This window comes from Microplitis mediator, chromosome 7, assembly GCF_029852145.1.
Source record: "Microplitis mediator isolate UGA2020A chromosome 7, iyMicMedi2.1, whole genome shotgun sequence".
NCBI lineage: Eukaryota > Metazoa > Arthropoda > Insecta > Hymenoptera > Braconidae > Microplitis > Microplitis mediator.
In genome coordinates this window covers 10884340-10906737 of record NC_079975.1, presented here as the reverse complement: position 1 = coordinate 10906737, position 22398 = coordinate 10884340, and the positions used below count along the sequence as shown (strand labels likewise).

Here is a 22398-nt window from a genome sequence, read left to right as displayed (position 1 = left end):
TTACAGGCCTCATATTTTATACTTACTCGTCAACCACTAAGTATCTGAAATGTGTATTTTTAGCACTATGATACTATCTGGAGAAGATGCAACCTGGGCTACTGGTGATACTGAAAATATTAAATTGAAACGAGAAGAAGATCTATACAAGCAAGAAATGGTGAGATTGGAAAATGACCTTACGTGAGTAAAATGTTTTCAATCAAATATTGATTTTTCAATGAAGTATAGAATGCACTTTTAAACAAAATATTTTATTGTTAGTGAGTTGGAAAGTACGGTTGAAGATTTACGAGGAAACGTTATAAATAGGAAAACTCGAGTGAATATGTGTGACGTAGAAAATATGGCCTTGATTTTAAGTAAATCCAGGTAAGTAGTTATGTACTCTTTAACGATTATGAATCGTTACTCATGATTATCAACTTTGAGAATAATTTTGGCCCATTGACAATTCACAGTAAAACTGTAGCTGATTTAAAAACACGCTTTCCAAGCTTACAAGAAAATCTTAAAGGCCTATTAAGTTCAGAAATGGAAAAAATAGTGCATGAAGAAAAGTTTCTCAAAGAAGAACCGGAGAGGCTCGAATTCGCTTTGCGACGATGTAAGAAACTGACGGGTACACTCGTCACACTTAAACGGTTAGTACTAAAAGAAAATATCTGAATTTTTTCAACAAGCTTCTACATTCATTTCTAGTAATGAATTTTCAGAACTCAAAGAAATTATTATCAAATTATTCAGACCAGTTAGAATTTAAAGACTGTTCTATTTCGTAATCGTAGCAATTATTTAGCTCTATACTCCCTCGTATTTCCCAGTTAGTTTAATATCCACACTAGAAATGAAAAGTGAATAGAATACAATTTTAATGATTGACTAAAATTCAAATAAAGCTTCGGAACTATTTTTTATATTTTTTTTATGTTATTTAGTCTAGCATCAGTGCAGGAGCAACGATTACCAGTTATATCAAATGTTGAGCCTGAAGAAACACCATCTGTTACATCTGCCACAGTTCAGCATTCTAAGGTAATAGATATTAAAATATTTATTTAAATTTGGTATCATCAATTATTCTTGCTTCCCTAGTAGAAATGAAATCGAGAATCTGGCTAGCGCCTGGCTAGTTTTACTAGATTTAAGCCAGGCGCTAGCCAGTATAATATCGAGGCGCTGGCTAACGCCTGGCTGGTTGGACTAGAAATGAAGTAAAAAATGGCGATACTATAGTCGTCCCGATGAAAGCTTGGGATTTTTTCCCACCACGATTGCTTCCCCCACCCTTCAAAAGTTGGTTTGGCACATGCGCACATTTAATTTACGCATGCGCCCATTCTAACATTGTAGTGGTGGGGGAAGAAACTGATGGGAAAAAAATCCCAAGTTTCCATCGGGACAACTATAGGTCCCATGATTCCAAATTATAGGTTATAATATTAACTAAATACAAATAACTATCATTAATTATTATTTGAAAGAATTGAAATAAAAATTATTTGTAATAATTAAATTACTACTTTTAAATATGATAATTATCAATAATCTGAATAATTTAAAAACTTTTTTATTTAACATTCTTTTATTCAAACTTTTATATAAAACGAATATTATAAATAACAATACAACATTGTTTATTTATTTTTTAATTAATTCTGGAAGTACACCAGACTATAATATTTTTAACAGCTCATCTAAATGACAATCTGCAATATTAGATTTTATTTACTGTACACAATAAAATACACAGATACTAGCGTACACGGATATTGGTTCAAGCAATACTTACACATCAGTTGTAGGTGGCGCGATTTCTAGTTTTGCCTCGATATTGCTAGCGAGAGCCTAGTTTGCAATCTAGGCGGCCCTCGATTATTTCTACTAGGGAATTAGAGTAAATTTTAAATTCGATTGCATGAATTAGGTTTAACGTGCTTAAAACTAATAATTATAAAATCTTACAATGCTAAAAATATGATTCCAAACATAATGTCTCATTGCAAGACACATGAGTAAGCGAATAAATACTTAAATTCGTTCAGGGAATCATCATTTATATTTTAACTTCAAATTTACTCTGTTGAGGGTTAAAAATATCCTAATAAAAAGTATGTAGGAAATTCAAAGGTTCACAACTCAAACGCTTGTGTTACATTTTAATTAATCAATTTACTGTTATAAATTATCGAAGCATGCAGTGATTGTAAAAAAGTCGAAAACACGAATTTAATCTGTTCAATTAACACGAAATATTTTTCGACTAAACAATATCGCGATGATTCATTTTTACTAGAAAAAAAAAAGTTTTGCATAATAAATCAAATGAAATAAGATGGAATTGATCTAATTACATTAAATTCTTTCATTTTTAGTCTATTTCAATGCTCTGCTAGATGGCGTCCACAGTTTTAATATCTCTTATTGCTAATATCAAGCCACTCTTTATATCGACATTCGACGGAAAAATATAGAAGGAAGTTTTAAAAAAGGCCATTTGGCAGTCAGTGTAAAAGGTAGATTTCTTAAAAAAAGTTTTAAAAATTTTGAGTCTTTGTAAAAAAAATAAGTCGTTAAAAGAATGAAAATCAAAACTAGTTAGAGACTCGCCATAAAAATATTATTGATGTATAACACCATCTACACTGAGGAATTATTTTTGTTAATAATGCTATAGTGTCATAGTAAAGCTGTACTATTTTGGCCACCTGATGGAAATGGTACATCTTTACTATGACACCATAACATTTCAAACAATAATAATTTCTCCATGCATATATATGCCTATGAAACCTCATATAAAACAAAATAAATTGGTCAGTGAAGTTATAGTTGAGTCCGTAAAAAAATGATCTTCTGCACTCCAGCCGGAAAGTGACAACTTTATGGCCGCCGCGCTAAACGAAATTGCCACTTTCCGGCTCCGTCGAGCAGGAAAATAGTATACAAACCTTGAACAATAAAAAAGGAAGCCCCCACTTCGCCTCAGCTAACAATTACATGTGATCTGAGACTTTTCTTATTTTACTGGCCTAGGTATGCAATGTGCAATTCCTCCACCTTTTTTCTACAATTGAGTCATTACTGCGCATGCGCGTTAGTGCAAATTCACGGGCTTCATCATAGCCAAATAGTGGGAGAAAAGATCATTCTTTTGCGGATTTAACTATATAACTATCTGAAATAGGAATGTTCAATAACAAATTTGAAGTTATTTCGTGTGTCATGTAAATATAAATATACGTTACCGTAGAACAAGCATAGGCGTATTCAATGCCAATTTTTTAATTGTAGGTGGCGTACAATCCCTAGAACTGCCTTCATTTCGCAAGCTATCACGTAGTTTAAAACAAGAGGACCCTCGTTTATTTTTACTCGTATAGTTGAACGAAAAACTCGCGTGGATAAAAAATTAAGACTTAACTTCCAAAGACGGCACACCCTACTTTAAGGTAGTTCCAGCATGAAACCACTTTTCGACAGATTCGGCTGAAATTTTTTTCACAGGTTTAGAATAGCTTTATTTATGAATTCCTAAAATTTCATAATTTTTGACCGTTTAGATCGCGAGATATTTGGAGACAAAGTTCGTGATTTTGAGGATCATGTCCCATTTAAAGTATGTAAAATTTCCGGTCTCTCCAACTATTTTTTATTACATTAAAAAATTCTCTCGGCAGAATTGGAAAAAAAAAGTAGGAGAGTGTTGAAAAATTTTTTTAGAATAAGTTAAAAAAATAAAAGTAGCACCTCACCGTTTTGTCATCGAGATATAATAATTAAAAAAAATAATTTTCGATGCATTTCCAACCTGCTCACTTAACAAATTATAGTGATCTGGCAACGCCGTGCGCAACGCTCTTTGAAATAGTGTCGAATAAAAAGCGGGAAAATTCAAATCTTTTACCAAGCTCTGAGTATTCCACAATGCGCCTTCCTTCTAGCTTAGGACTCATGCCTTTATTTTTTTCAGTTGACTTTTTTTTTCTTTAGCCTTTTTAATATCAGAATTAAAAGACAATTTTTTGGATAAATTTTCGTTTGTAATAAATCGACCTTTGTGCCGTAATTGCTTGGGCATATTTTTAATTAAATAATATGTACTATTATTAGAAAGCGCAATACTATTTGTATATACTGAGGTCATAAACAAAAATATATAAACACTCAGAGCAACGTTGTCAGATCACTGAAACTAACAATATGTAATTGTATGTGTGAACGTCTGTGTGCCGAGACTTCTAAATTTTTGTCTATAGTAAATACTCTGACTATAGTATACCACACTGGAACTACCTTAACTTATCAATTACACACAACCTTTATTTTTATGTGTATAAAAGTTACCCGAGCGAATTTGTTGGCGACGGAGCCGAATAAGCCTTCATTTGATGTTTACACCCCGTACACAACACGTGCTTAGAATTCACTAAACCTATAAATTAATTGGTAAATTAATTAACAAATTATTCGCGAAATTTTGAGTTAACTATACCGCAAATTCACCAATAACAATCTTTAACGAATAAATTCGTTAGGTTCCGACCAATGTTAGGTTTCATCCCAGATGTGATGGTGGAATTGTCAGTGAGGCACCTCCATTACATCCTGCCTCATACCTAACACTGAAGTTACTATAAAATTATAAATGGGTTACTTACAAAAGGATGAATTTTTTCGCTAATTAGGCTATGGAGCTCAGCCAAAACTTAAAAGAAGCATATATTTACCCCCAACAACAATATGTGCATAACTATACGAAAATATTAATATTTGTTATAGATATGGTCAATTGTTCATAATTTTCTGGTTTTGACATAAAAATTGATTCCTTAAAAAGTTTTCAATACTTTGATTTGAACTTTGGTACACAATTTATATGAATCTTTCTCTTCAAAATAAGGCTTGGACAATCTGATTCGATGAATAGTTTTTATTTTAGAGCTGTTCGTTTACGCGGTCGTGGCGAAAAAATCGTTTTTTGTTTTAAAAAAACAGTCGCACAGTGTTTTTTTCGGTACAATGGATTTATATGATATCGACTAACTCCACAAAATTTTTAAAAGTTTTAAAAAAATTAAAAAAATTTTTTTCTGCATTAAAAAGTTGATACCTTCGAAAAAAAAACACCTCTGAAAATTCCAGGGTCTTCTAAGAGTAGATGAAGGTAATCTACAAAAAAATTCGAACCAAAAGAAATATAAGTTTTCGATTTAATAATTTCAAAAATTTCAAAATTTTGCAGTTTTTGGATTTTTCAAAATTTTTTTTTTCAAATATATTTTTTTGTAATCCTTCATATCCTCTTCAAAATGAACCAAGGCTGATATTGGCCGATATTCGTAACTAGAATAGTTTTCAAGGTATTCAAAAATAAACTTGGAAGATTCGAAAAATGATAAATTTTTGAATTTTGCATAACTTTTAAAAAATTCTTTAAATTTTTTTTCGTTCAGTTCTTTACGAGTCTTTATCCATAGAACCATAGCATTCATTTTTGTTTTATGCTGGCATGGATAGGTTTTCCCATAGTACTAATTATATATATTGGTCGACATACCACTTGGTCAAGAGCCCTGATTAAAGAAAACAATTTATTCAATGATGAATGTGTATCTATATAGTATTAAAACTGAATCGTATTAAATTGTTTTTTTAATCAGGGAGAGGACGGGATTTCTTCCCTTGCCTTTCTGAGAAGACCACCAGTTTTTACATATTCATTCGTTCATTCTAAACACATTCTCACACACACCTAACTTGAGGCTGACATCCTGAATGTGCAGAATCCCCACAAGTTATTAATTTACACACTCATACCCAAATGTTCCGATACACCTCTAGTAGTCTTCTACTCCTTTTTCTCGGTGTTGGAATTAGCTAGAACAGCTGCTGAGTTTCGGTGGAGACAATTTTTGCCGAATCCTAGTGTTCTCAGTGTTGACTGCACTATAACTCTCTTTACGCACGGAGACCCATCCCGCACTATCCGAATGTCGGTACACTTTAAGTGCGGAGTTATTTACGTATCAAAGAAAAGCCACGATTGTTTATTTTGTTGAGTCGCTGATATCCTCGTTTTAGAAAAGCGTAATTAGTACTGTTGATGGAAGGGAAAGGGTTGCGTTTTGTTTAAAAGCTGATACTTGACCGCCTTCATGTATTTCAACGTAATGCAGACATTTTTGTTATAATTTTCATCCTTACTTTCATACGTTATAACAACAAAAATCCCTACGCTGATTTATGGTTATAACTTCATTCTCTATCTTTAGCCTCCGGTTTCAATACTAATAGGGTGCCAGGTAATTTTTATCACTGGAATTACCAAATTAGTAAATTTAGTTAGATAATTTTTGATCTGTGGAATTATCCCCAACACCACGCAAAAGTAAAAACTAAAATTAAGCTAAGATGCTCGGAACATAAGCAAAATTAAAACAGAGACTGGAAAACTAAAAAGAGAGTTACGGTACGACATGGTATCGCTCAGTGTGTAGGTTTATGGAGAGAAGGTATGATCCGGGTTTAAACATTCAAATTCATGTGAAATAACAGCGGATTTGCAACTTTTATTAAACAAAAATAATCAAAAATCTCTATTTAACAATAAATAAAATACTGTAGCCTCACACAAATAATTCTTACTCTCAAACAAAATACTGAATCTGATAACAATAAAGTAATCTTAATGGAAGGTAAATTCACATCTCAAAGATTAAACTTTTTCATTAACAAAAGTTTAATTGCTCAACAATTAGACTAAACAATTAAGCATACTTCCTCTAATTATTTATAAAAACAATAACAGTAAATCGTGAACATAATTTTAAACTGTATAAATATTAGTCATAATTCTTTCGGCTCTCTACTCTTTTCTTTACTATAATAGCAATATAATATCTCAAAACTCTGTCTCGAACTCGGTTAATTATTGATATTTATAATAATTATTTCATACCTTATTAATGATGAATAAAATATTAAGTAACGTTTTACACTGTTTCAAAAGATACTTCTGTAGAAATAACCTAGACCTTTCTGTTCTGCACAGCTCGAAGGACTGTGCTCAAATCACTAAATTCAAAAACCCAAAACTAAGCTTTATCGTTATCTATAACTGAACCGTTAACTCTAATTGATAGTCCAAACTCATTTAACGGTATCGGTAACTGGAGGCTCAAGTCCTCACCAAACATACTCACTAAACTGATTCTGAGTATGGATATCCTTGATAATTGATCTCCTGAAACTTCAGCTGGAATCGTAAAACTTATAAACTTAATGACCAATGACTTTTTCAACGGTACAAGCGGTACAAGTGGTCAACAATATTTTTAACTTACGTCAGTTAAGTGATAAAAATAAAAAAAAAGTTGTTCTAACTAATTTTCTTTGAGGGTGACCGTGAAGCCCTGGAAGTGCAATCATGTTACGGTTTTATCCGCAGGGAAGGTAGTTGCATACTTACATTTAAAATAAAAAAAAATTCTTCAGTATTATAAGAATTCTATATCATTTAATTAAAACTCTAAAAATCGAGCCAAAAGTGAAATTTTACATGATTCATACATCCAAAATTTAAGTATGAAAAATAATCGTAAGTTAAAACTTTATGCCTAATATTACACAGTTAGAAATTTTGTGTAATTGTGTTAAAAAATTATTTGGTTAAATTTTTTGTGTTGATTTTTAACACAGAAATCTGTTAATTCAACATAAACCGTTTGTGTTATTTTACTTTAACAGATTTTTTATGTTAAATGATTAGAAAATCTAGAATGTAACACATTTCTTGTGTTATTCGAAAATTAACACAAAAATTGTGTTGTTTGACTAAACGTTTCCGTGCGATTCTTCCTTACTATAACCAAGCACTGTCTGCAGGGTAATTTGGATTATAATTTATTTACAATTAAATATATACATTTTACAATTAAATTAAGATAAGTTCCATACCTTATAATTGTTCGCTAAATTGACATAAGTTCTACTAAGAGTAGATCAGTATACTTGAGTTGGTTAGGTTATGTGCTTATGTTTATTAGTTGATTTTAACACGAAAAATGTGTTAAATTTACACAAATGTTCTGTTCAATGTACACAAATTATCTGCCAAAAGAACAGATTTTATGCGTTCAATTTTATTTAACATAAAATTTGTGTTAAAGATCAACACAAACGCAATGTGTTGAATTAACATAAAAATTTGTGTACATTGAACAGAACATTTGTGTAAATTTAACACATTTTTCGTGTTAAAATCAACTAATAAACATAAGCACATAACCTAACCAACTCAAGTATACTGATCTACTCTTAGTAGAACTTATGTCAATTTAGCGAACAATTATAAGGTATGGAACTTATCTTAATTTAATTGTAAAATGTATATATTTAATTGTAAATAAATTATAATCCAAATTACCCTGCAGACAGTGCTTGGTTATAGTAAGGAAGAATCGCACGGAAACGTTTAGTCAAACAACACAATTTTTGTGTTAATTTTCGAATAACACAAGAAATGTGTTACATTCTAGATTTTCTAATCATTTAACATAAAAAATCTGTTAAAGTAAAATAACACAAACGGTTTATGTTGAATTAACAGATTTCTGTGTTAAAAATCAACACAAAAAATTTAACCAAATAATTTTTTAACACAATTACACAAAATTTCTAACTGTGTAATATTAGGCATAAAGTTTTAACTTACGATTATTTTTCATACTTAAATTTTGGATGTATGAATCATGATGTATGTTTGCAACAGACGATTTGTGTTGAATTTAACACAAAGTTTCTAACTGTGTATAAGGAATATAGGTGCCAAGTTTCAGATTCTTGCATCAAAATTTACTCAGTCCAAAAAATAGGTAAATTATTAGCGGTATAAACTACACGTATTTTCCATTTCAAACTTTAGCTGTCGGGGGGCCGAGTTAACAATAAAATTAAGAGCTGTACATTGTCAGGAATTTTTTTTCTGCCCTCCGGCCGGAAAGTGGCAACTTTCGGGCCGCTGCCCTAAACGAAGTCGCAACTTTCCGGCTATGTCGAGCAGAAAAATAGTATACACACCTTGACCAGTAAAAAACCCTGTGGAAAAGCTCTCATAAATTCTGATAAGATATTGAATATTTTTTATGAGAATCTATGAGCTTCGAAAATATCTATGAGATTTAAAAAAATTCTCATATGAATTTTTATGAGAATCTATGAGTCAAAGCTTTTGATGTGTTCCTATCATGATTCCCGTACTAGATTTTTAAAAGAATGAGTAAGATTTTTTAATTTATGAGATTTTGTGACTCGAATTCCGCCAACGATTATGAGATTGAATAAGTACTTTCACTTCTATAAGATTGTTACAGTTTATTCTAATCTATTTTCAATAAGAATTGATCAGGCGAATTCCGATGTTATAATACTTACAAAATCTCAATAAGATTATTTTTTTATATGAAATTTCCAGAATTTATAAGTTTTAGTAAGAGTTATCCTAGGAGATAATATCTTATTGAATATCATAAAATATTTGTCATATTTTATGAGAAAATATTTAACATGTATTTCTTCGAAAATTTATGAGACTGAATCAGGAATCACATGGACAAATGCAGACCTTTTTCTCATAAAAATTTTATGAGAATTAGTAAGAAAATCTATAATCGAATTAACTTGTAAAAACTTAAAAGATTTAATTTTAATTTAAAAGCTATGTGATTTATGAGTTTTTGTAAGTTTTAGTTAGAAGGCTATTACTTATAAAATATTATGGAGTACTTATGAGATTTTATAAATAATTTCCATTCACATAAAATATTAATTTTATCAGATTCATTCAAAAATAATTGCTTAACTTCATTTTTTTTTTATAAGAATTTACACCAAAAATACTAATATTATCACTATTTCTTGTACTTTAAATATTTTAACTGTTCGGAGATGAGTGAAAATATAAGTTTCTATGTGATTTTTTACAAACCCAGTAATTTATCTTGCCCCATTTTTTTTTTTTTTTTGGTGCATTATTTTTTTGTAGCGATATTGCATTTTTTTGGTTAAACAGAATAAAATTTCTCGGAACAAGTACTATTCTTTTCACGCAAGTTTTTTTGTATTCTCCGAACAAAATAACAAAAGTTGCTTAAGCCAAGAGAAAAAATTTCTCGGGAGAAAAGATCGATATCGAGAAGGGGAAAGTCACCGGTGCTAGGTAGCAGCAGCGGGAGTAGTTCGGTGCTCGCCACGAGATCGCGCCTACGATTTGTAGTGCCCCTGGTAAGACATTTATTTCAGAAGTGTTATATTCCAAATTTCAATACGTTTTTATTCGAGTACTGCTGCGTCATTTAACAGACCAACAAGTACCTGTTTGGGTTGTACTATAGTATATCCCATAATACATCATGACTTTAATATTTAATATTAATGTTTACTTGAGTAATTTTTGATGAATAAATAAACGGATTCAATTTCATAGATTTTTCGTGAATAGATTGCTAAATATTGTCCGCGTAAATACTTATACAAATATTCTTGAGTATACATAATAGAAACTTTTTGAATTCATGCTAAAAAATTCAATCATTTAGCATATAAACTATATGGAAAATAACTGTACTCACATTAATTAATCAGTATCAAATCTTGTATGATTACTTCAGAAATCGTCTCATACAATCTTATTCATTTCCAAAATCTACTCAATTGTAAACTTTACATTTTTCGAAAACTTATAAATACTTATACTCACAATATTACAGCTTCTGTTTCTTATAGATTCTGATAATTTATATGAGAATTTTAAGAAAAAAATTTTTTGGATGCACCATCTATGAGAAAATAATTGTATCAGAATTTTTGAGATTTTTCGTGGACAAATACTGATCGTTTTCTCATAGCCAATTTTTTTTATGAGATTTTATAAGACCTTTTCCACAGGGAAGAAAGCCTCAGACCACATGTTTGTCAGCCTCGGCTTCGCCTCGGACAACAATTGCATGTGATCTGAGACTTTTCTTATTTTACTAGCTTAGATATGTATTATACTATTTTTTATTTACTTGGAATCGATTGAGACTATTGTGAAAAAAATTCCAAAATACCCAAAATAAGGACCACCCTAATATACACATATATGGTAGTTCGGCTTCACTCCGTACAAGGAAAAAAGAAAACTGGAATAATTGCTATTCGATCGAGCAATAATTACATTTTCAAATAGTAACGCGGTGCTTCATAAACGAAACTCTAAAAGTTTGTTTAGCTCCACGCAGTAAGTTTTATATTTTAAGTATGAAACATTACAGTTTCACAATGTATCTAATTTAATAACTCACACTGTAATATTTCATGAAAATTATCAAAGTATCATTCGATATATTTTAAAATTCACAGTTGTTCTAAGCAAGATTTACGTTAAAAGTTTAAAAACTTGTTTCTCAAAATAACGATATTGAAACTATAAATTGTAAATTTTACATTTTCAACTGATATGAATGTTATTTTTTTATATTTATGTTTATTCTTTCGGAGTGTCTATAGCCACCAGCCACGGATAGATCCGGGACTGTTAAAACACACAAATGGTGGTGCTGAAGTCTACTGTTCCGTGACTGTAAGAGTTAGAGGTACGGACTAGTTATAAGAGGGGGCTATAATTTTCTGTTCCGTGACCTTAAGAGTTGCAGACACGGATTAGTTAAAAGAAGGGGCTATAGTTTTCTGTTCCGTGACCGTAAGCGTTAGAAGCATGGACTAGTTGAAAAAAGATATACACGAGCATGCATGATAAATAGAAACTCGTGTACGACCATGCATCATCATGCACGATTATGCAACATCGGGAATGATCATGCATACGGAGGAAAAAGTGATTGTACATCAGAAAAATATCCTAAGCAATCAGCTCGATGTCTCAAAAATTGAGCAGGCGCTCGATAACACCCGTACCTGCAATCATGTTTCATCCCGTAGAACTTATTATATTTTTCATAACTTCTGCTCGAAGCTTTAAGTTTTAATATTTAAAGGCAGTCGGAACGAGTTGATATTAGACAAACAATAAACGAAGCTGTTGGCATATGTATAAATCACGAATTATGAGAAAATTGGAAATATGACATAAGAAATGGATAAAACGAGTAATTTCAATACTTTTTTTTTTTAATTCTAATTAAAAATTTTGTGCTTATCTCAATTTTGATGTTGAATAAGACGATTCAGTGAATCTCCGGTTATACGATAAGTTATATTTTAGTAGAATAATAATAATTGAGGTGTAAAACGATACAAATATAGCCTGAAAGAGGCAGATGCATATAATAGATTAGTATTCACTATTCTTGAAAGACGTTCACAAATCTATATTTTGCGCCAAAATTATGATAATAGTCATGTTTAGTGAAAAATAATAGTCATGTTTAGTGAAAAATAATAGCACCCTCTTTCGACCAGTTCATGTGTTATGCTCTAATAGTAACGGAACAGAAAATTATAGCCCCCTTTTATAACTAGTCCGTACCTTCTACTCTTAAGGTCACGGAACAGAAAGTTATTGCCCCCTCGTATAACTAGTCCGTGTCTGCAACTCTTATGGTCACGGAACAGAAAATCATAGCCTCTTTTTTTAACTAGTCCGTGTTTGTAACTTACAGTCACGGAATAGAAAGTTATAGCCCCCCTTTTTATAACTAGTCCGTGCCTCTGACTCTTACAGTCACGGAACGGCAAATTTCAGCGCCACCATTTGTGCGTTTTTACAGTCCCGGATCTGTCCATGACTGGTGGCTATAGACACTCCGTTATTATTTTCAATGATTTAGTTTGAATAGTAATAGAACCCATTACGAAATGTAAATTTTAAAGTTCTAATATGTTGATTTTCAGTTATTATTTAAAATTAATCTTATTCATTCATTAATTTCATCAATAAAATCTGTACATTTTACAGCTTGATTAAAGTAAATGTTATTTTTTCAATTGAAAACTCTGCATAAATATTAATTTGTCACATGATAATAATGGTAAATTTTCGAATTTTATTTTGCTAAATTTAGTAATTATTTAATTTTCTTTATTCATTTAATTATGACTAACACTATAGCACAACTAATAAAATACCATAAACAGAGAAGAACTAAAATAAATTAAATTATTCATTAGTTGAGATAAATAAAATGTTAAAGGTTAATCATTAATTTAATCTAGATAGAATATAAAAAAATTTTAAGTATAGGTTTTCCTATCTATAATTTTTTTAAACAATCATCACAACTTACAGATACAATTACATAGTACAATCGTAATAGTTAAATGAAGAAGAAATTTACAATATATAAAAATAATTGAAATTTACATCTTTTGCCGTTTGGTTGGAATGAGGTCGAGCAAATACCATCTGTTTCGCGTAGATCAATTATCTGCCAGGATTCGAATAATTATCACATATCTTGTAAGCTTGGAAATGGACATAAAAATCAGAATCAATTTTATTGGTTATAAATAATATTTATTGTCGTCCCAACAAGAGATTGGACTTCGGGTGTCGTTGGTTTTTGCTCCCACTCTGGATGTTTGATGTGCTAAATGTTCTCCCACTTTTCTGTACGCATGCGCAGTTCATAAACGTTCAGTAGTGGGGGCAATTTCCGAGGTCTATTCCTTACTAGGACTACAATAATTAGTAATTGTATCAAGTAAAATCTCGTGTTTAAAAAAAAACTCAAATTTTTCTTTGTATTTATTGTGATAACGCCAAAATTATAATAACGAGAAAATCCCTAATTAGAAAATACGATTTGTAACAATTAAAAACGATTAAAAATTTAATCGCCATTAATCGTCTTTAATAGTCATAATCGTCATGGTTTTTCACATTTAATCGTCTCTAATTGTCAAAAGAAGATTTATTATTTTACAATTAAAGACGATTCATGACGATTTGAAATTTCAAATCGTCATGAATCGTTTTTAATCTTCATGCAGGACCAGTAATTGCAATATTATTTTACGATTAAAAACGATTTATGACAATTTGAAATTTTTAATCGTCATGAATCGTCTTCAATCGTTAAATAATATTGCAATTCTTGGTCCCACATGAAGATTAAAAACGATTTAAAACGATTCAAAATTTAATCTTTTGAATCATCTTCAATCATCAATTGACGATTCAAAACGATTAAAACATTTTTAATCGTCACTAATCGTATTTTCTAATCAGGGATAAATTGCGAAAAAGTACTTAACTCATACATTTTTGTGTAAAATATTATATTTTTCACTGAAAATACTTGGAAAGGAGTAATATTATGTATTTTGAGATTATTTGGACAAATTACGTTATCTTGAGTGGAAAATAAATCAATATCACAGACAAGATTGTTTTTTAATTTTTTTGTCTAGAAGTTATTTGAAACCCATCTCGGGTTAGGGCTCAGAATTAAAAAAAAAAAATCAAGTGTCCCATTGAATGAAAAACTAACTTTTTGTCATATCAACCGCAAAAGTTGAATTTTCAAGCAACATGCAGACGGCGCAAACTATACGATTTCTGGCAATCTATAGCTTGGTTAACTTTCTTTGAACTTGTATCGAAAAGTAACTTCTCTCTCTCTATCTGTCTTTACATTCCTACACGACTTGAAACATTTTTGACTGTTTCTCTCTCAAATTCAACTTTCGCCGTTGATATGACAAAAAATTTTGTTCAATACTTTATGGGGGTATTCTGGTCTAGAGACATGAATTTTAGGTAATTTTTGAAGTGCTGTAAAAAAAAAAGCAAGCAATATTTTTAGTATCAATTTTTTTATACATTATTTATTCACATTAGAAGCATACAAAAAAAAATTAAAAAGTACAAAAAATTCAAAATTCCGTTAGTTATCAGCTGATGAAGTGGGGAGTCTCAAAATTTCGGTGCGTGACCATACCCACGATCTTAACTCTCCTAGCAATCTGAAACCAAAAAATAACAAAGATTATCAATCTATAATAATGTCACAATGTCTGGAACTACGGAAAAGTTGGAAAAAAATTTTTTTACAAAATGGCGACTGCCTAAAGAAAAAAAAATTTTTTGTGCCACTTTTTTGGACATTCTTCGATTTTTTAAAAATAGTAAAAATGAAAATTTGGGGATGGCCGTAGTTTCGGACATAGACAAGTCCCTAAAGAAGACTCTCTTAAAATTTCAAGTAAATCGGTTCGGTTGAACCTGAGAAATCACTGGTATCAGATTCAAAAAGACAGTTCTGAAAAAAACGCGTTTAAAGTTTCAAGTAAAATTTTTGCATTCTAAGTCATAAAATTATATTTTTAACTTACATACATTCAATCTGCCATTCCTGCTGCATACATCGGACCTTCCTCGACTTCGAAAAAACTATTTTCGGCGTTTCTGTTTTCCATTCGAGCAGTTCTGGCCTCCTTTGATGCGCTGAATGCTCGTATCTCGGAGCGGTCAATCCGGGCGTTGTCTCGTCTCATAGCAAATGCATGCGCTTCTGGACCAATTTTCACTCCCATCATCGTCATCATCTTCAATATCGGTATAAAGCCTTCATTAAAAATACACACAGCAATAAATGTTGCAATTTCAATGATCTGAGACCCGGAATGGATATGTTTTGGAGCGAAAGTCCATATCAGCGAGTTCAGAGACTCATTATTATTTTAAGTTTCTGAACCTAAACATCGAGTCAATAACTCTTCTGATGATAAACTCTCGTAAATTGGCTTTATAATTTTCAAAACTTTATCACACAGAGGAGGATTTTCGTGGTCAAACTCCTCTAATGTTCCTTCAGATGCAGCTTTTTGCCACTTACACCAACTATCCGCACCAGGTGGGCAATACATATGTTGTGGGTTTTTATTTGTAGAACTATTATGGTAGTACGTTGCCCAAATTACATTTCTCATGTTCTCAACAGAATCAGGATGCCGGCGAATCGCTAAGCCATAATATAAAGACAATTTATTGATGATTTTATCAGTTAATTTGCCTTCACCTTTTCCACCAACCCCTGTATTATCTTTTTTCGCTTTTCGTAACCTTGCACCCATTCTTTTTTGGACGTGTCCTACGCACTCTTTTTTTTTGGACAAGTGGGTCATCATCGTAAGGATCTATATCAAGTATACCCTCGAACGTCTTAGTGTCACCATCTCCAATATACTTTACGTATTTCACGCCGTGTTTTTCCTCCGATCTACAGAACATTTCGACGATAGCATCAACTTCCATTTTGCCCGCACTTCCTTTATGGTTTATTGTACAGGATTCTTCATGATCTTCAAACCAATCGTTGTATGCAGAAATATCGGAATTTTTCTTATTTTTCCAAACATCGCAGCCTTGACAAAAACTGGATTTGACCACGGTATCAACGACCTTCTTACAATTTTTTGCTACAAGTGTAGTGACTCCGAATAGCGAATTAAAACCTCTTTTTTTCCATGTGCCATCGCCGGATACAGTGAAATCCGTTGGACTGTCATTAGAATCAGAAGCTGAAATTAACTCTTTTTCTTCATTCACAGCTTTGGAGATAATAAAATCATAAACTGTAGATGCGGCCACGTGTATGTTTTTGACACAAGCGTAATAAGTAGAGATTGATATTCCTTGACAAATATCCATTATGCTGCAGAAGATATTTAATCCTTCCCTGCCAACTCCCAAAAGCCGCATAGCAAATATCACTCGTCGGTTTACTTCGAAGGATTTGTCAACGAATGGACATGATGGAATGTAGCGTAGACTATCGCAATTGCATTGTAATGCAATTTTGAACCCGAGTCCGCGTTGAGCCGTTCTTGAAAATCTAATCTCGTTGTTGCATGTAGTACACGAAACAAACGAAGAAATCGCTGAAAAGACCGTGAAAAACTCCAAAACACAGTAGCTGTAATTATTATCAATTACCACCTCTTCATCATTTGATTTCCTCAATTTTGCTGCTGATGCACTCGTAAAACTGGTGTTTTCCTGTTCCGTAAATCTATTGCCGTGAAATCGCCTCTTTTTTTGTCGCTCTGGACGAGTAATCCTTCGCGCTGAGGATTTTTTATCCATTTTATTTGAAAAAAATTGAAATAATCACTCAAAATATTTTTATTTCACTCACAGCACATACGTTCACGTGGTTTAGAGGTTAGAATTCAACTGTTAGCAGCTGGATGTAAGCGAATACTGAATATAAAAGACACAGGTCACCTAGAATTATTGTATTACAATATATATATATATATATATATATATATATATATATATATATATATATATATATATATATATATATATATATATATTTAACGGAACAAAAGAGCTTACTAAGAAATATAGATTCAGGTAGTCGGAGAATCCATTATGTCTTTTGTTCGATTAGAATTTGGATGCGAGCTCAGCAAAATACTTATTTCTCCGAAAATAATTTGAATTTTGAAAAATCCTCTCGTAGACATATTCTTAAATAGTTAAACTATGAAAATATGAAAAAAAAAAAATCGATTTTTTTTTATTTCTAGACCAGAATACCCCCTTATGCTCCAAGGTAGGAACCCTGACAGACTTGAAGTGCAGGCTAGTGTTGCAAAAAAACAATCGATTAATCGAACAATCGATTTTTTAGTTTCAACAATCGATTTTTTTAAATCGATTCTATGTGCTTCGATTAATCGATTGGAAATCGATTAAAATTTTAAAATACGATTTTTAAAAATCGATTTTTTTTTTATAAAATATTTGGAAAAAATTTTTTTCTTTTAATTTCGTAGATTAATACCTGCAATAATTTCCAATTACTTTAATGAGCAAATTAAACACATATCTAGAGGAAATTTATTATTATTAAAAAAAAATTTTTTTTCCACAATCGATTACAATAATCGATTGTTAGGGATTCGATTGCGCAACTTTAAAGTTGGAGTTATTGAACAATCGATTGTCTTAAAATCCTAGAAACAAAAACAATTATTAAAGAAATAAAAATTTAAATATTTAAAACAAATTATGAAAAAACCATTGTCTATCAATAAATTTATTGTTAGCATTTCCAAAACTGATATTTTAAAAACACGAAATCGATTTTTTCACAATCGATTGTTTATTATACGATTTTGCAACTTTAAAGTTGGGTTTAAAAAATCGATTATTAAAAAAAAATTGTCAAAAAAATTTTTTATGTTCATAACAAAATTATCTTCGATATTTACATGTTAATTGATTATTACTTTGATAACCTAATTGATTTATTCAAATTCGTCAAAAATTCGATTGTCATAATCGATTGTTATACACTCGATTGTGCAACTATACAGTTGTTTTAGGAAACAATCGCTTTTTTTGAGTTTGAAATAATCGATTATTCGAAAAATCAATTATTTGCAAACGATTAATCGGCTCTATCGATTATTTCAGTTCGATTATAATCGATTGTCAACAATCGATTATTTCATGCGATTGTTGCAACACTAGTGCAGGCACGCGTTTGATGCTATGGATACAATCTCATCAAGACCTCGTACTTTATCCGGTCTTGATAAGGAAGCGCCCATAGCCTCAAACTCGTGACGTCACTTCAAGCCGTCAGAATCCCTACCGTTCCGCATACGTATCGAAAATAACTATTTTGACTAAAAATGGCCGAAAAAGCATTAAAAAGTTTATTTTTTTTTATTTATTTATTTTTTTTTCAGAAAGAGCGTTGACAATGAAAAAAATTACCCGCTATAGAATGAGAGTATCATAGTCAAAAATACACTTTTTAAGCAAAAATCGGTGATTCCGGGATTGGGTAGAGATAAAAAGCTAAAAATTTAGCTGCACTGAAAAAAAAACATCGCTGTAATAGCAATACCGTTAGGTTATAAGAACCATCTAAAGTTTGGAGAATCGTAGATTGTTAATAGAGCAATACTTTATTTGCGTAAAGGCTAGATTGCTATTTTACCTATACAATGTTTTGTTAAATCAACTGTCTATATACATGGTTGCTAAGGTAATACGTATTACTATATTAAAAATACGTATTGATATATTTACAATCTGGATTACTATATTAACCATTTGGATTCCCGGGAAAAAATTAGCATGCAAGACCATGCTTGATCGAGCATGAATTAGGCATGATCATACATGAGTCATGCAAGGTCGTGCAAAGTCTTACTCAACCATATATTTCAATCATGAATGTGATATACCATCATGCATGAACTTGCATGATTCATACACAGTCATACTTGACAGTGCACGACTATGTACAATAGAAATTCAAAGATCATGCACGGGCTTGCATAATAAAGCTTGTTCTTGAATGGGCATTTATGATTTTTGTTTGATCAAGCCTGATTATGCACGATTCATGCTTGGTCAAGCCTGGTCATGCGTAATAATACTTAACCCAGTCAAGACCATCATGCACGACTGCGCATGGCTCTGAATGGGCATCCATGATCATACATGACCATCCATGTCTATTTTCGAGCGGCCAGAATGATCGAGCTCGAGCCTATCTGACCGTGTATAGCTTTGTACGAGTATGCATAATCAGATTTGATCAAGCTTGATCATTCACAATTATACTTTGTGTCCTTTATATGATCATATACGAGTTTACATGATTCCGTATGACTTCGTATGGTCGTACACAATCCATGCTTGGTCAAGACTGATCATGCTCAACCATTTTTTACGTCACTGAATCGATCATGCATGTACTTGCAAGAGTGCTTATGAGTTTGTATGGTTGGGTATATTTATATGGATTTATACTCATACCAAATTATAATCATGCAAAAGCATTGATTCAGTTAATAATTAAAATTAATTTTTTTTTTTCCAAAAAATCATTAAATTAGATTTAATTAAATTTTTTTTTTTTAATTAATTGAAAATTGAATCAATAAAGTTTTGCGAAATTGAAAATGATAATCAATACAATTGCATTTTTTTTTTCTATTAATAAATAAGATTAATTTAAGTGTTAAATTTGCTTGTAATTTATAACCAGAATTCTGTTCATTCATTTTTGAAAAAAAATCTAACGACCAAATTTCAATTGAACTCAAATAATATTTTATTTTTTACAACCTTGAGTTTTCAAAAGGTGTTGAAAATCTTCGTAAACTGAACGAGACAGGTCAGCCTAGTGGACAGCGAACGTGGTTGTTTTTTGGTTTGAAAAAGGTTATTTATTTTTCCAAATTTTTCTTTTACATATATAAGTAATAAAACACCTTATAAACAACTTAATCTCTAATTTGCATATGCGCCTAGTGGTCATCTGCTGATGCGTCTCTCTAGGACTCCGTAAAAATATTAAATGAATGTTTTAGTTATAGTAATAAGATTAATGACTAATACAGTTCATATAAATGATGGTAAAAAAAAGTAAAAATAATAAATACAAAAAAACCATCAGACAGTTGACAGCGAACGTGCTTCATACCTCGACGGTCGTAGGTTCGAGACCCGTCACGGGTAAAATTTCAATACTACTTTTCAGCCAGGAAACATTAACTATACGACAATACTAGCCAAATAACTTAATTTAGAGTTGAATTATCATTATTTCAATTTTTTTTTTAAATAATGCTACATAGAAAAAAAAAATTCTTGACTGAAGGTAAATATTCTTGATTCAAGAAATCTTTTTTGGAGACCTAAATTTTCTCAGATAAAGTAGAAACCTTCTCCGACCAAGATGAATTGTTTTTAACCAAGACGAATTCTCTTGGCTCAAGAAAATCTTGATTTGGTTCCCGAAAACGTTTGTCTTCAAAAATATTTTCTTGACTCAAGATAACTTTTTTTTCTGTGTAGGGATTGTGTTTGAGCAGGCCTGATCATGCTTGGTCAAACATAATTATGCTTGCTCAAGCATGATCATGTCTATATATTCGCCAGCCATGAGCATGTGTGATTATGCATGAGAAAGTATAATCATGCCTGACCAAGCATGATCACGCATGCTGATGGCTAGCGAATATTCAAGCATGATCATGCATGATCAGGTCCGATGATTTTTTCCCGGGTTGCTAAAATAGCAATGTATAGGAATTGTTAAAACAGCAATACCAAGTATGGGGAATATAACCAAAGAATATGGTTAAATTGACAATACTTTTACTTAAAATTGAAGATAGTTAATGCAACAATCTAGTATTGCCAAGCTAACGATACATTTTGTTATGACAACTATCTTCCATTAGCAATATTTCAGATGGTTACAATAACCACTATTTTTCAGTGTGAAGACTTGTTTCTACATGTGTGAAAACATATTAAGAAGTCGAGGTTCACCGTCGAAACTTCGTTGAATTGATATAGAATGATCAATAATATTATTCACACATATATTATTATTCTATTAGTGTGTGTAATATTTTTCACCAGATCTGCGCTTGGAAATTAAAATTTTTGCAAGTTGTTACTAAATAAAAATTTACATAGTACTTATAAAAAATGTTTAAATTAAATTTCAAAAAATTTTTGATTCATATAAAATAAAGTTGTTCAATTCACCGCATAATAGTAGTTTATCTATCGAGTGCGATCGTGTTTAAGACGCGAGATGTGAAGATTGGTGCCCGAGCCGAAGGCGAACACACGAGCGTCTTAGACTCGATTGTACTAGATAAATACATTAGTTTTTGTGACAGATATTTAAAATTTACTACATTTAGTGCGTATAAATGGCAGGTTATAAACCCGTGTTTATTTATTTGGCAAGATTGTTTTGGGGATTTGTTGAAAATGAGAGAGAAGTCGGTAAGTGTACGAATTAAAATGATGATAAATTTTGTCACAAGATGGCTCGTTAAGTTACTTCGATATTTTTTGGTCGTTTGCTGTCGCACATGTAACCAAAAAATATATTTTGATCCGTTGATGACGTCACTATTAGAACGATTAGGTATCTTTTTCACCAGCTGTATCTTATCTAATATTTTTACCTGCCGGCTATAGGCGCTAAATGTCATACATTTCAACACTGAGATAAAAAATCGGTTTTCTGAACTAAAAAATCGTAGTTCACAGACGACTCAGCTATTGAAGTCAGTTTCAGTAACTAATACGTCACAGTAAAGTGCTCTACGACTACATAGTCGTTCTTACTATTTTTAGTTACAAATACTAAGATAGCAATAATGAACATAACTAGTTTAGGGAAAGTTTTTATTACTATCAGTTTAAAGTTAACATAACTTTAATTTATATTGTAGTAAGCAATTTATTCTTAGTCTAATAAACAATAAGATTATTGTGATGTTAGTAATGTACACTTAGTTCTTCAGATCATTTATAATCGTAGCCATAAGTATTTGTGTCTAGATGTACACATTAGAAAATCGAACTTTCTTAGAATGTACTAATTTGACTTA

The 22398-nt window shown here is 31.2% G+C and overlaps 1 protein-coding gene across 7 annotated transcripts in view; it reads left to right on the top strand.

Annotated features, from left to right (window-relative positions):
• Nucleotides 1-22398, top strand: part of LOC130672292 (coiled-coil domain-containing protein AGAP005037) — a 96205-nt gene that overhangs the window by 55515 nt on the left and 18292 nt on the right. For 6 of the 7 annotated variants that reach the window (XR_008990679.1, XR_008990680.1, XM_057476772.1 and 3 more), the window contains exons 14-17: nucleotides 64-183; nucleotides 265-372; nucleotides 462-644; nucleotides 939-1035. Coding sequence is in view for 4 of the 7 variants with exons in the window: in XM_057476772.1 (XP_057332755.1) it covers nucleotides 64-183; nucleotides 265-372; nucleotides 462-644; nucleotides 939-1035 (508 nt within the window). In the remaining 3 variants the exon portion in view is untranslated. Of the gene's footprint in view, nucleotides 1-63; nucleotides 184-264; nucleotides 373-461; nucleotides 645-938; nucleotides 1036-2375; nucleotides 2517-22398 lie in introns of all 7 variants that reach the window. The other variant, XR_008990681.1, reaches the window with a different exon arrangement.